At 47.6% G+C, this 15,581-nt stretch overlaps 1 protein-coding gene across 11 annotated transcripts in view; it reads right to left on the reverse strand.

The window, feature by feature from the left end:
* Window positions 1-15,581, reverse strand: part of BLTP1 (bridge-like lipid transfer protein family member 1) — a 2,946,455-nt gene that overhangs the window by 2,139,860 nt on the left and 791,014 nt on the right. For all 11 annotated transcript variants that reach the window (XM_069631149.1, XM_069631145.1, XM_069631146.1 and 8 more), the window contains exon 24: window positions 9,853-9,972. In XM_069631149.1, the coding sequence (XP_069487250.1) occupies window positions 9,853-9,972 (120 nt within the window). The remainder of the gene's footprint in view (window positions 1-9,852; window positions 9,973-15,581) is intronic.

Consider the following 15,581-nt stretch of genomic DNA (forward strand, 5'->3'; position numbering starts at 1 on the left):
AGCCAAAGCAAAACAATTTAATGAGAGAATAAAACGGGCAAAAACTCAGTCGAAGGAGTCATTCTCGATTCTTCAGGAGCTAAAGAGAGCACCAGTTAGCCTTCAGAAACAAGAAGATCATGCCTGGTGCCAAGCTATACACGACAGATTCACTCAGAAAACTCAAAAACATCAACAGGCCACCAGAGACCAGGTAAACCTGCTCCCTGATATTAAAACCTTACTAAAGCCCCTCGCCACTCCTGAGCAAAACACTCATATGTCTTTTGCTTTTGAAAAGGTATCAGAGATGGAAGTACTGGATGTTATCCGTAGCTTAAAACCCTCCTCATGCAAGGGGGACATCTTCCCTGCCAGGCTCTTTAAAGAATTTGCGGCCACCCTTGCCCCATGGGTTACCCAGTTCGTGAAGCAATCCTTTGACGAAGCGTATGTTCCGGAAAATATAAAGGAAGCCTGGCTCACCCCACTCATTAAAAAGGAAGACTTGGACCAATCCATTCCAGGAAATGTTATGCCCAATCACAAATGTGCTGTTCCTACTGAAAATAATTGAAAGGATTGCATATCTACAATACCAGAAATGTGTTGAGAATAATAATATACTTGCTGCCGAACAATCCGGTTTTCGAGCAAAGCATGGCACGGAGAGGGCCCTCCTGGACCTCCAGTCGAATATTGCCTCTATTATTGAATAAGGAAACACAGCACTACTTCCATTACTAGACCGATCCTCTGCTTTCGATTTAATAGCTCACGATCTTTTAGCAGAGAGATTAATAACAGTTGAAAAAAGAAAACCCTTAGCAGCCAAATGGTTTAGATCTTTCTTGGGACCTAGAATGGCTGCAGTTGCAAAAGGAAATTTTTTCCCCCCCCGACACAAAACCGCCCTAACATGTAGGGTTCCCCAGGGCTCGTGTCTGTCACCCCTACTCTTTAACATCTTTTCAAAGCTCTTGTGCGATATGCTTATAACATTCAGTGTCTGGTTTACCAACTACGCCAATGACACCCAGGAGGTTCCTCGAGCTGTCAGGAATATATGAAGATGATGCCCAAAAAATTAAAGAAGTGTTCGTAGCGATTCAAAAATGGAAGGTGATGAACTCATTAGCTTTAAACGAGAAAAAAAACGTAAATAATAATTGGTACCCTACAAAAGCTAAAAAAACAAGATGATCGGTATAAAAGCTTCAAAATAAATAATAACAACATCCTGGTATCAGATCATGTCAAAACTCTTGGGGTCTTTTTTGACTCCCATTTATCATTCAAGAGGCACACCTCGTACTTAAAATCTACTTGTGCATTCTACTCAACCCTACTGTGGCAAATTTGCCCTTATATGACAGAACAAAATTTAGCTATGATTGCCGGGGCAATCATAAATTCAAAACTAGATTATTGCAACAGCACTTCTAAGACAAACGTAAAAAAATTGCAAACAATACAAAACTGAGCTGTCGGCCCGTATTTGGCCTAAGTCGGCGCTCCAAGATCTCTTCAGCTAGGAGAAAGTTACACTTGCTTCCCATTGAAAAGAGGATTACATTTCAAGGTGCAATTTTGGTATTTAAATGTTTATCAGGAAATGCACCTAATTATCTTATTGGTAAGATAAAAAAAAAGCTCTGATAAGAAGAAACCTACGCTCTAACGGAAATCAAGCATTGTGTCAGCCACGACAGATTAAAAAAAAGAGTTGGTGGAACCAATTTCAATTTTTGGGCACTCACTATCTGGAACTCTCTGCCCCCTGATATGAGGAACATTGTGTCTATCACTAGTTTTAAAAAACAACTAAAAACTTGGCTGTTTGACGTAGGGAGAGCCTAGTCCCTTCAACTCAAACTTCCTCCTAGAATGTTAGAACCTTTCTGTTCTGTGTTTTTTGTCCCCGTCCATGTGAGCGCCCTGAGGCCTACGGGCGAACAGCGCTATACAAAAACATAGATAGACAGACAGACAGTCGACCCTGTATTGTGCCATGCACTATTAGGTCTCTCCCTTCCCGGTCTTTGATCAGAGATTTCAGGTAGAATCCCACTGAGCTGTGCATGAGAGTGCATATCACCCTGGAGTATGAAGAGTAGGAAGAGAAATACCTGTGACATCCCCAGCTTTTCCCAAATCTTGATTCTCCTTCTGGGGTCAAGTGTGTCCCTGGAGGAGCACTACGTCTATACAGTGATGCTGCATGTACATCCACACTCTGCAGCATTTAGATGGGCAGTACAGACCCTGAAGTTCCATGTCATATACCCAAGTGACTGAGCCACTGCGCAGCCAGAAAATCATGATGCTCACTGGTATGATCATATTTATAAGGTTTGCCAATGTCCTGAATCTGAGGATCACTCCCAGAGATAGCTCCAAAGTCCACCACATGACCCTAATAGTAACCCCTTTGGTCCCCCCCTCCCACCACCCCACCAGCAACCCCAACCTGTCAGTTATCCTCCCCTTCACCCGTTTTAACCATCTTTTTGCTCCCGCACTGGGGCTCACTAGGGTCCGGTCATCAAGGCAGATTACAACTGTGCGCAACCCCGGTTAACTACAACATAGGAACATCCCACATACCCCGTCTTGTTCATCCACAGGTTTGTCTTACAAGGGTCACCTCTGTTTAGCTTTTTCATCGACCGACCCTCTGGGTAGAAACTCCAGCACTCGGCCATCAAGTTCCACCCGCAATTTGGCCGGGAACAACATAGCATACGTCAAGTTCCTTTCTCGAAATCTCCTCTTGAGGTCAATAAATGTCTTCCTTGAAAATTGTACTTTGTCAGAGAAATCCGGAAACAGGAGGATGGGGGAGTTCATGTATCCTAAGGGGACCTTCTCCCATGCCTTCCGTTGGGCCATGTCTGTCTCGATAGTTGAGCAGACGGGCAATTTACGGGCGCACTGGGGGACCAGGCACAGGCTTCCTGTCACTCTGTGTACGGTGGGCCCTCTCCATGAGGAACACCGCTGAGAACTCTTCTCCCCCTAGAATCTCTTTCAGGAGGTTTTCCACCATCTATTCCATGTCTTTCTGGTCTGCCGATTCCGGCACTCCGATAATGCGGTTTCTCCTTGACCTAGATTCCAGGTCGTCTTGCTTTTCTGTCAACTCCTTGATTGCTCTCTTGACTATGACCTGATCTCTTGTGGCAGCGTCAGTGGCATCTTCCACCGTGGACACTCAGCCCTCCACCTCATCTAGGCGCTCTCCATGTTTGTCCAGGCGAACTTGGATGTGATCCACTTTACATGTGCGGGTGTCCATTTTCCCATCCAGTGACTGAATGCTTGCCTGTACCTGCCCCAGCATTCATTAGATGTCGCTCAGCGCTCCCCCTGGATCCGCCATCCCGGATTTTGAGGTCTCTTCCATTGAGTGCTCCCCTGCCAGGGTTGTCTTGGTTTGGGATGAGGCTTCAAAGTGGAGTTTTGACTGCTGGGTCCTCAGTTGCTCTGTGTGGTTGCAGGGGGCTTTCGGGGGTCGAGGCCGCCCCCTGACAGGGTGTTGTGCCACAAGTCAGTAAGAGGCTCTCTCCTCGGCATTTTTATTTGGTTTAAGGATGAGAGTAACCTTGGCCTCTTCCATGGAGGGCGCTATTCTACCCGAGAGACGAAAGGAGTTAAACAATGATGTTAGATGCGGGACTAATTGCGAGGTGAACAACTTGTAAAAGGCAGCAGTGTAGGTGTCTGGCCCAGGGGCTTTACCTGCTGGGATAGCCCTTACCACCCCACGCACCTCCTCTTCCGATATTTCATGGTTTAAGATTTCCCTTGTCTCCCTGCTGATTTCCCCCAGGTGTACGTTTTGCAGGAAGTCCTCCTGTCTGTCACTTCAAGGGTGTTGCGAGGCATAGATGGACTCGTAATATCCTGCCAGGGCCTCCTGTACCCTCTCCTGGTCTGTGACCCGTTCCCCTGTGTCTAACCTCAACGCTGTTATCGCATTTCTCGCTTTTTTACTTCCTAGCAACCTCGCCAGTGGGGAGCCAGTTCTATTAGCCTTTGCATAATATTGCTGCCGTACCGATAATAAGGCACCCTCTGCTCTCTTGGTTCGCAAGAGTTCCAACTGCCCCACCGCCTTCCTATATTCCCGCATTGCCCTCTGGGAGATGGTGCCCCCCCTGCCGTCTGCCTAGCTGCCACCACTTCTGCTTCTAATTGGGATTCCAGCGCTTGCAGTTGCTTTACTCGATGGGTAGAGATCGCTATTAGTTCCCCCCCTAAGCGTGGCCTTAAATGCATCCCACCTAGTGCCCTTGTCAGGGTCATCCTTCCTGTTGGTATTGAAAAAGAGCTTAATCTTCTCTTCAATGTCTCCCCTGATTACTGGGTCCCTCAAAATGGCCCCTGGGAGTTTCCAACCCCAAATCCCCCTTCTCCTCTGGCCTATATCCATCTCCAGGGAAACTATTTTGTGGTCTGCAATCCCTATCGGCCCTGTACATACTTCCCAAACGCATCCCACCAGACCTACCGAGACCCATATTTAATCGATTCTGTATTGAGAACCGTGGACACCCGACAAGAAGGTATGGCCCTCCTCATCCCCCTTGAGAACTCTCCAGACATCTCGAAGCCCCAATGTGATAAACCTTTCCTTCAGCTCCGCGGACATCACAGCTCCTCCCCCTCCTCCCCTCCCCCAGTTCTGTCCCTCTCCTTGTTCCATGCTATGTTAAGGTCCCCTAGAAGAACAATTTGCCCCCAGGAGCGTTCTTCTAATAGTTTCAAAACCTGTAGCAGAAAAAGCTCCTTACCAGTATTAGGAGTGTACAGCACAGCTATTGTCAATGGGGCACCTTGGCATTTCCCTCTGGCCACAAAGTACCTCCCTTCCTTATCTCTAATCACCTCACAGGGCCTGAAGTCTACCGTATTCTTAATAGCTAGGGCAATCCCCCCCTTGCTTTACAGTGTCCTGAGGCATGTAAGATCAGATCAAAACCGCGCAATTTCATCCTGCGGTGGTCCCTAAGCAGCAAATGTGTTTCCTGGAGCCCCATAATATCAGGCTTCTCCTTTTGCGTAAACTGCTGCAGCTTTTTCCTTTTGAGAGGGGTATTCAACCCCCTTACATTACGTGTTAGCCACTTGAGAGAATACCCAGCAGAAAGTAGTCACCACAATATGGAGGTACCTTTCCCTGCAGCCCTCCCCCTTCTGCTCGTCGCCGCCCCCCCTCCTAACTCCCCTGTGACCCCTTCCCGCCCATCCCCCCCTGAAGGCTAATACCTTCCCGCCCACTTATTCCAGCAAACTCGGGCATCTACGCCCTGTTTCCAACATGGCTGCATACCCTGTGACCCATATGCTTCTATGCACCTTACAGAGGCCCACCACCCCTTCCTGCACCGTGCCAGGTCAAGGCTGCACCGGAGAATCGCTTCTTGCTTCACTGGAGTGACCAACGCTCCGCTGAGCGTCTCTTCTGGGTCCCCTCTTCCTTTTCTCTCGAACCGTTGTCCACTCCCACGGTCTTAATCTGGGTCGGCTACCTGGGCCCGAACGACCCGCACCCGAGGAGGTTCCCTCTATGTCAATGCGAAGATCGGCCCCCTCCTGAAGTGAGGAAATTCGCCTCCGGAATCCCTCCCAATCGAAGAGCAAACCAAAAGGGAAAGTCCATTTATATCGGATCGCTCGCTCATTAAGGGCCTTTATCACTGGGCCCATTTGTCTCCTCTTCAGAAGCGTACTGCTCGCCAGGTCTTGGAACAGAGCAATCTGCCAGCCCTCGTACATAATAGGTTTGCGTGGTCTTGCTGCTTTGAGTACCGCTTCTTTCTGGGCATATCTAGCGAATGCTGCTAGAACATCTCTCGGCCTCCCTGACTGGTCTTTAGTCAGTCGTCAGGTTCTGTGCACTCGATCTAACTCCACTGCCTCTGGGTTGCCCTCTTCCAAGATGCCTGCAAAGATGCCTTGGAGTACTGCCTTGAGATTCTTATCGGGCACGGATTCAGGCAGCATTTTTAGCCGTATATTGATCCTGCGGGACCTGATCTCCAAATCCTCCAATTGGAGTTCTAGATTTCTAGTGGCTACGTCCAGCTGCTCTATAGCTTCACTATTTGCTGCGTTGTCTTTATCTACTTCTTGGAGGCCTTTCTCCAGGATGTCGGTCCTCTCCCCCAACTGCCGCATTTCTTGTTTCAGTTCTCCTATAGCATCATTCAGATCAGTGCGCATCAACTGAAACTGTTCCTGAAAAGTCTTTGCCAGGTTCGCCTGCAAAGCATGGAACTCACCAATAAATTCCTGTCTGGGCATTTTTGTCAAGTCTTCGGCTCCTCTCTTGGAGTACCTCCGGAAGCCTCGGGCCCTCCTTAGAGTTCAGCGTCGGCCACAGTGCCTGGAGGGTGCCTGGATTGTTCCCCCCCTTTCCCCTTGGATTTTGTAGCCATGCCGTTCAGTTCCTCCCAGGATGCCCGCCCCGGGCTAATCACACCTTCTTCTGGGACCGAAATTACTGGCAAAATGTAGGTTTCCTTAGGCCTAATGGTCGGGAGGATCTGCCTCCTGCTTCCTAGATGAACTGAAAGGCAGCCCCGAGGAGACAGCCCTCTCGAGCTCCTACGTGTGTCGCCTGTGGCAGGAGCGGTGCCTTTGTCGTGCTTGTAATGTTCAAAGAGTTTCCATTGACCCCCTCCAGAGCGGGGACCATCCGTCGCTCAAGCCTCCTCAGGTGTATCCCCCCTCTGGCGCCCCCTGCCCCTCAGGAACCCCAGCTCTCTCCAGGACCCTCTCTACTCCACCGAGGGGGAGAGAGGAACGGTCCCCGAGCAGCGCAGAGTGAGGCCGTTTCCTGGCCGCCCCTCCTGGGACAGCGGGGCGCTCCACCTCCCGCAGTGGCTACGTGTCCGTGGATCTCCATTCCCCGAGTTGCCGCAAATAATACGGGAGCCCCCTTCCAGCTCCGAATTGGGCTACAGACCCTCCACAGGCCCCGGTACCTCAACTCCGCCACTGATCCCTGCGGGGGGGGCGCACCGGGTCTCCAAGCCTTCGGACTCCCAGGGGATCACAGGGTGTTTCCTGCGATGTTGGGCCGGCTGTGTTGCATCCTGAACGGCTCCCCACAGCTCGGCTCACCTCCAGGCTGTCCACCAGCGGCTCCCTCCGGGACTGTGGACCGCTCGGTTCCTTCGGAGCACGCTCTTCCCTTCGCACCGCCCGCCGGTCGCGAGCGGGCCCGCAGCAGTAGGTACCGCGGCTCCCCCTCACTTCGCCAGTCCCGCACTTCGCTCGCGTCTCCGCTCTTTCGGGTCGGGGTAGTCTGCAGCTCTCTCCCGCAAAGTCACGGGGGCTCGTCAGAAGCTTATCCGGATCTGCTACCGTGAGGCCAGACGGGTCCGGGGAGCGCCGTCGGCACGTCTACTCAGTGCCGGTGGCCATCTTGGAATCCAGAAATTCCAGATTTAACCCAGCCTTAACATCTACTTCACCATCGCTCTCCTGAGTTTCCGATAATCCGAATTCGTAAAGCCAATGATATGGACATTTTCAGTAACTTCTCTGGCCGTCAGCTACTTCCCGTCTTTAAACAGGTCAGCAATCTTCTTGATCCCTTCCAAGAACCATTTGGGCCAGAAAATAGTCTTTCCATCCACCTTGATCTCAGCATTCAACCATATCGACGCCCCTGGATCTCAGAGCGCCAATCTTCAGAAGTTCACATAGTTTTTTCCAATAGCTTCTCAAATATTCTGTCGTGGGATGCTTCACACCTCCAGGTCTTGATACGGTTATCAACATAGCCGTCGGCAACAAAGGCCCATTAGCCCCAGCCTCAGCTATGGTCCATTCATCTGGCACGTTGTTAAGAAATGGCACAAAAAACTGACATGAACGCCAGGTGATAAGTCCGGAAAGTGGAGATACTCTTGACCAACACTGAAAGAGAGACTTTGGTTCGGAAGACCCTGCCTTGCGTAAACGATTTCTTCCATGTACCATGAGCTTCAAGTGTACTGCAAGCTTGACTCCGTTACGCCTTTGTCCCTTGCTGAAACGTGGGGAAGGGGAAGCTACAGTTCAGCAGTTCTGAACTACCGAACCCCTTGGACCTTTTAATTTTGTTATACACTGTTTTTGTTATACACGTCATCATCTCAAACCCTTTTGTTATAATGAGTAAGGTTTGGCAATTGTCATGACTAGAAGGCCGTTTTCATTATTTTGATGGTCATAGCTTGCTCCCATCGTTAGGAACTAGGTTTAGAATATGCGGTTTCCAACCCATGCAAAGTTCAATAAAAACCCTTGAACTACATTCCTTTTGTCTGTCGTGCTTCTGATACCATGCCTTCCTTAGTCTCCACAGATTCTACTCCCATCTCTCACTCCCCTTCCCCTCCTTACCACTCTGTCCGTCTCACTCTACACTTCTCTGATTTTTCTTACTGGTCTCTCCAATTTCTCCTACTTCTGCCATCCATTTCACCTCGTCCATTCGACCTTTACTCTGCTCTCCACTCCCTTTCTCTCTCTCTTTCTCTCTCCAGCCTTTGTGCCCTGTTCTTACCACACTCTCTCTACTCTCTTCCTGTCTCTGCCTGCCAACTCTCTCCAGCAACCCTCCTACCTGCTCTCCCTCTCACTTCTCACTCTCCTTCTCACGCACTCCCAAATGTGCACACACCTTCTCTGAACTTCTTCCCCGTTTTCTCCTAAGCCCTTCAGCATTCAGTCGCTCAGAAGCAAACAAACTCAATGAGTCGCAATCGCCCACCCGACACATTTCCATCACTCTCTCGCAGCGCATCCACAGCTTCTTCAGAACTTTTCTCCAACTTCTGCTCCCTCCTCCCCGTCCTCTTGCTCCAACTACTCCAGTCCCAACCTCACTTGAGAACCCTTTCTTCTGAACTGGGCTTTTATAGCCCAGCCTACCCAATTCTAGAATTCCTCTGACCTCCCATTGGTCCTAAATGTCACATGTTCCTCTTGGCCAGATTTTGCCTAAGCTATCCTTCCAGAGATTGGGACTTAACCCGGAAACCTTAAAAGGGCTTTTAGCCCCGCCTCCTTTTCAGTCTCCCATTGTGTGGTGGAAGCTCGTTTTCCTTGTAGAACTCTCCAGTTTTGGCGAGTTTTTCTTCCAACAGGGTTTGGGAAGGATTTCCAGGTGCCCTAATTTTTCCGGCAGTTTCTTTCCATGCACAGTCCTTCCAAATGGTTTTCCTCTCATTCTCCTGGGGTAGGTAGGTTGGGTATTGGAGGTCTCCTTCCTTTCGGGAAGGGAAAATTCCAGTCCATTCTCACTTCTTCCATGATTCCATTTCTCGGGTTCTGATCCAGGTTTTCCTGCAGGTGCATTCTGGGAGTTGTGGCTCTCAAAAAGATGAGACCTGGCCATGAAAGTGGTTTGTAGCTATTGTGAGAGGGACAGTGGTATACTTTTCCTTACATTTGTTCAAGCACTCTGGGGAGTCAGGAACTTGGATCCCTCAGGCCTTCCCCACATCACTGTACTCTTCTGACGGGGCCATACCCATGTCCCTATCACACACACACAGTTAACAATTAAGCAGAATTTCCTCCAAACTACTGTTAATAAACATGACATTGAAATGCTCATGTTTTAAAAATGTTAAACAATGCTAATGCTGAAATGTTATTTAACAATGAAAACCTTGCAATGTGTTATGTTAACAGTTATATGGAGGAATGAAAATTGTACACAAAAAAAAATATTGCGTTCTACTTTAAGAGGCTCAGCATGAATGTAAGTCTCAACCATAATCCTTTTCCTCCATTGCCACATATAATGGAGACATTTAAAAAACACAGCCAGATTAATCCTGCTACATTTTGGAATCTTGGTGTGAGTACCTTGATGTTTGTTGCGCAGCCATGCTCCACAATGAAGATATCTGCTCCATCTGCTGCAAGACGAGTCATAGTATACTTCAAATCGTCAGACGACAGGCATGGTCCTGGGTAACAACTCAACTGTAAAGGGAAATGTTTAGGCACTTGAAAACTTTTAGACGAAAATTATGCATTTCTTTGAGCGAGAAAATCCCCAATCACTGAATGATTTGGAACAGAGCATGCAGTTTGCTGAGGTCAGTAGACTGCAGCAAATAATTGTCGGATAAATGCACCCAATAGGAAGACAACTGCTCTTCAATGTTGAATCGTCAATGCAACCATAAAAATATAAACAAAGCCTTAACTGTTATCAGAATTTGACAGAGAAGACCAGATATTTAGGTCTTGCTTAAAAAGATCAAATGGCAAAAATAAAAATCGGGAACTGGTCCCAACTCTTCCTGAACCGGCCCAATGGTAAAAATACAATCTTGAGTCAGGTGTTATTATTACGGCATTGCAGAGTTCTGTCTTGTCCTCCCTGGAGCGGACCACTTCTATACTGGTTGCTGCATTAACACTATTTAAGGCCTGGAAATATACAAATCAAAACGTTTAATTGATCTAACAACCAGAGGTTCTTATATCGTCAACAGAACCGTCCGCACCTACCTGCCAGAACTACTCCTGATTTTTACTGGCCAACGCACTGGTCAGCTTCCAATTTTCCATGCTATATTCACCTTCCTTGCAAATTAAGAGATCTTTGTAGCTCTTCTACTTGTATGCAACCATGACGCTAGCCCCTGTGCTGATTTCCATTCTATGAGATCAATTTTAGCCTTTCTATAATCCTTCCCAACTATTGTAAAATAGACTATTTTCTTCATGGAGAAAGCTGGCTAAGTAACAAAGGGTTTGACCACATCCATACATTTACTATAAAAGGAAAATGACTTGAGGATAGCGTTTGAAGATGGACTGGCAACAGATTAGCATATATTTATGGGATATCAATATTATTCTGCAATTTAGACCATTGTATTCTCTTTATGTTGAAGAAGGGAGTGGCCCCAATATTGTCAGACGAGAACTAAATGTGAGGCCCTCTAAAACATTGACCGACATACACAGTGGGTCACAGTCATTCTGAAACCTTTCAATAACTTAAAACGATCTAAGGACATGCAATCCTGCCAGATTGACAGATATACAGTCAGTGTATAGGCGCATTATAAATGCCATATCATATCAATATGACTGCTTCAGCAAGGTGCTAAACATCAGGCAAGCTGGGCAGTCTCCCTGAAGCCTACCATTGCAAGCTCTGAAGCCATAAGAATAAAAATAGTTGCTAGTTGCAGAGCTTTAGGTCCACTGCATAAAGGAGCTAAAGCGCAAGAGTGAAGGATCCTGAAGCTAACAAACAGCAGGCATAGCATCAAATTGTAAATTAAAATCCTCTACCACTAAGATGTTCTTACTCGTACTCAAATCACACACCAGCAAGCACTCCCAATTATGCATCTAGCTCTACAAAAGAGCAGGACAAAGGTCTAAGGTTAACATTAAATAAATAAAACATACATGTTCCTGGTAATGTCATCATGATCCCTAGAAGCTCAACAATGGTCAAATCGACATAGGCAAAACCAAATTTTGATGACTGGAAGGTTTTGAATAAATCATAACCATGAGCTGGGACCAAGACTGATTTTCATATGGTCTTTCCCGATTTGTAATGGCTTGGCAGGCAAAGAACGATGGCCTGGTGGGTTGCCCAGAGCAATGCCAGAGGTTATGATTAATTCTAAACCTTCCAGCCATCACTTTTGTTTTGCACAAATCGACTTAGGTACATTTTGCATTTAAAGAAGTTGAAATACAAGCTATAAGACCCCCGCTTGTTCTGCCCGAAGGGTCTTTTTTCGCAGGTATCGAAAAAAAGGTAAAACCAAATATATCCACCAAAGCCAACAATCCAGTCTCCGGAAGGCATATTATCTGTGGTAATTACAAAAATCAATGTCAGTAAGTACATCTCCCAACTTACTAGACAAGGGATATAGAAAGCTCATTGGTAATTTCCAGCAGATTAGGGTACTCTTCTTAAGGAACAACAGACAGTACAGACTGTAAATCAAATGCAAATGAGAGGTATTTTATTCCCATCAGCACTAGGGTGTTAATGGCAGAAACATCTGTTAAAAACATTAGAACTGTATCTATGTGAAGCTGGCGGAAAAAAGACAAAAAGCTGGCAGACAAATGCAAAGATACATCGTAACGCAGCTTAATGGGTAGCCTTTTGGAAGCAAGAATCTAAACTCTGTAGATACCAAGCCATCACGTATGTTGTACTCTTTATAGTATTAAGCAGTATTAAGCAGTAAAACAAAGTGCACAAGTAAAAAGTCAAAAACATCCTAGAAAAATATCCACTGCCACCAGGAAATCTTGGACACAAAGTTACAAAAGAAAAGGTCATAGGGATTCAAAGTTTATTGCCCCTGGGGAAGGGCCATAAACCAATCAGGTGGCTGGAAAGGCAGGCGAGAATATACATTCTCTGCCCGCTGTGCCCTCCACCGGAGGCCCCTCCGCGGGGGTCAACATTTATTTCTTTATTTTTAATGTGATGAGGCACCAGGGAGCCTCTGCCTGTTTCCTCCCCTCCTACCCGAACAAACCAAACCCAAACTTCTTCCCCACAACTCCTCCATCCCCACTGACCTGTAGTACCAGAGCTTTATGCCTCGGTCCAGTGCACCTCCTGCCCCGGCCGCCATAGAAATAGAAAAAGGATTCAGTCCCTTTTCTCAATGGCAGTGGCCATCTTGCTTTCTTTCTTTCGAAGATTGGCGTTGCTTATGGTAGCCAATCTCCAGAGGAAAAAAAAAAGCAATTTGCACCTCAGATGAACCCCCGAGTGCGAATGGCTTTCACGCCTGTCGGTTGGGGGGGGAGGGGTGTATGGCCAGTAATGGCCCACAGCCCGAGCCGAGGCCATTGCTTTCGCTCGGGCCTTCCATGCCTCGGACTGCCGGACCGTTACCTAACATGTCCGCCTCCCCCCTGCAACCCCATGCCGGGACTTGAAAGCTACATTAACCCCACTTGACTTTAAGGTGATTTCTGCGGCTTTAAAAATACAAGAACTTCAGTAGGGGAGGCAATCTCACAGTACTGATAGTCTGATGGACTGATTACTTTAATCTTAAAAAGCAGTACAAACCAAGGGAAGTAAAGCAGAAGGCTTTCGTACCTCAAAAAAGTCAGACCACAGGCAAAACAAAGAAAAAAGAAAGGGTGTCCCATAGATGTCTATGGAAGGAAAGTATAAAGAATAAACTCTTTCCAACACTCACCGCCCCCACCCAGACAGCGGGCAGGGGTATATAATCCACCCCTGGATGGTATTCCTGTTCCAGTTATTTATGCATCCTGGACAGCCCAACAGCATTACTATGTTGAGGACCTGGCTTATGTTCAATAGTGAAGTCAAAGCCATGTAGGCCTATGGACCACCTGAATAGTTTTGGATTATCCCCTTCATGTTCATCAGCCGTTTAAAGGGCTTATGGTCAGATTTATGGAGAATTAAGTCGCAAAGAGGTAGGGTATCAGCTTGCCTTCTGGAGACCAGTTCTGCAGAGGCTGCGCAGTGGGAAATGAAAGCGAGGGAAGTTTTCCTTCCCAGGAGGCTGTCTCTGGTGGCTGGCGTGCACTCGAGGGCTTCAAGGCTGTCTGCAGTGGCTGGATTGCACCAGAGCGCCTCAGGAGCAGAAGGAGCTCCTGTTGTAGGTGGGGTGAGTGAAGGCGGACTAAAAGAAGCATTATGCTGGGTCGCAAAGAGCCAAAGAAGCCGAAGTACAGCACGCGGCGAGGGGATCGGAAGCGCACGCCTTACCCAGTGAGTTCACAAGCTGGTTGTGACCCCGGAGCATTCCACAACCGCTCGCATGTTGAAAGCAGTCGTTCAGCGAGTTAGCAGAACCTATCTACGAATGAAAGTAGTTTTGAAAGGACTTTTAAAACACCAAACTATTGAAAAGCAGCGTAAGCGGCACTCGTGTATGAGCAAAAGTGGTTTTCAAAGTAATTATCAATGCCGAACTGGTGAAAAGCAGCAAAAGCCTTGTGTAACAAAACCAAATGACTAACTTTAAGCTTGTGAGTCTGTGGAAAGCCCAGCTATCAGATGGGGCAATATCATTATGAATTAATCTAAAAGCATTGCACAAGTGAAGAGAGACTAAGATCAAGTCAAAAACAATCCAGCAGATATTGGCAACTGCAGAAAGGGGCTAATGAGAGGTCCATATATTCTAAACTTGTTGCCCATACTTCAACCAACACGTGATAAAAGCTGGAATAAAATCACATTGCCAATGCCAAAGGAGAAGCAGAAGAACAAGTTACTTTCTTACCTGGTAACGTTCTTTCGATGGGATGGTCCGACGACGTATTCCATATCTATGACATGTAATCACCACAGCTGTGCTGCTTCGGAAACTTTTCCGGCGTCTGCGTCCTGCGTCGATGACGTCGATGCGCCGACGTCGAGGACCTCCTCCGACGTCCGACGTCATCCGATGTGATAAGTAGGACGCACGACGCCCGTAGCCTCAGTTGTAGTTTTTTCCCCCAGAACGTGTGACATAAGTCAACTGCCAGTCAGACACAAAGCCTTGCTGAACGTAAGCTGGAATCGCAAAAGAAATTCTGCAGCGGGGAAGGCAGGGTGGGAGCGATATGGAATACGTCGTCGGACCATCCCATCGAAAGAACGTTACCAGGTAAGAAAGTAACTTGTTCTTCGAGGGGATTGGGTCCTCCGATGTATTCCATATCTATGACAGACTCCCAAAGCAGTACCAAAACAAGGAGGAGGGAAAGAATTTAGAAGCAAAATTTTAGAATAGCCAATCAAATAGCCGAGCAAAGGACCGCCTTGCCAAAGGCCAGATCCTGCCCTCTGATGCAATCGAGGGAATAATGCCGTACAAATGTATGTACTGAAGCCCAGGTGGATGCATCACAGATGTTGCGAATAGGAACACCCCTCTGCAGGGCAGTAGATGCAGCCACACCCCTGGTAGAATGGGCCCGCAAGCCAGCCGGTGGGTCCTTACCCGCCAAGCGGTAACACTCCGAGATGGCCAAAATAATCCAGCGGGACAAAGTCTGTTTCGTCACAGCTTGCCCCAAACGCTTTCCAGCGTAACCAATAAAGAGTTGATCGTCCACTCTGACCCGGGACATGCGTGAAACATAAAAGCTTAAAGCTCTCCTAGGATCAAGCCTATGGAGCCTCTCCTCTTCCTTACCAGGATGCGGAGGAGGATAGAATGCCGGAAGAACAACCTTCTGGGCTAAATGAAATTCCGTCACTACCTTCGGAAGAAAAGAAGGACGAACTCGAAGGACAACCCTGTCCTTGTGAAAAACAGTGAAGGGTGGCTTAACTGAAAGTGCCTGTAACTCACTCACTCTGCGAGCGGAAGTAACCGCAACTAAAAACACAGTTTTCAGAGTTAACAGCCTCAAAGGGCAAGAATGTAAAGGCTCAAACGGAGCACCCATAAGAAACCTAAGAACAAGGTTTAAATCCCAACCGGGCACCAGGAAAGGTGACGGAGGGAACACATTAGTGAGCCCTTTCAGAAACTGTGAAATTAAAGGGATTTTAAAGTAAGAACACTCTTCAGACGAGCGCTTTAAGATGGACAGCGCCGCCAGGTAAC

The sequence above is a fragment of the Ambystoma mexicanum genome, chromosome 6q (assembly GCF_040938575.1).
Source record: "Ambystoma mexicanum isolate Mex_15411 chromosome 6q, UKY_AmexF1_1, whole genome shotgun sequence".
Classification (NCBI taxonomy): domain Eukaryota; kingdom Metazoa; phylum Chordata; class Amphibia; order Caudata; family Ambystomatidae; genus Ambystoma; species Ambystoma mexicanum.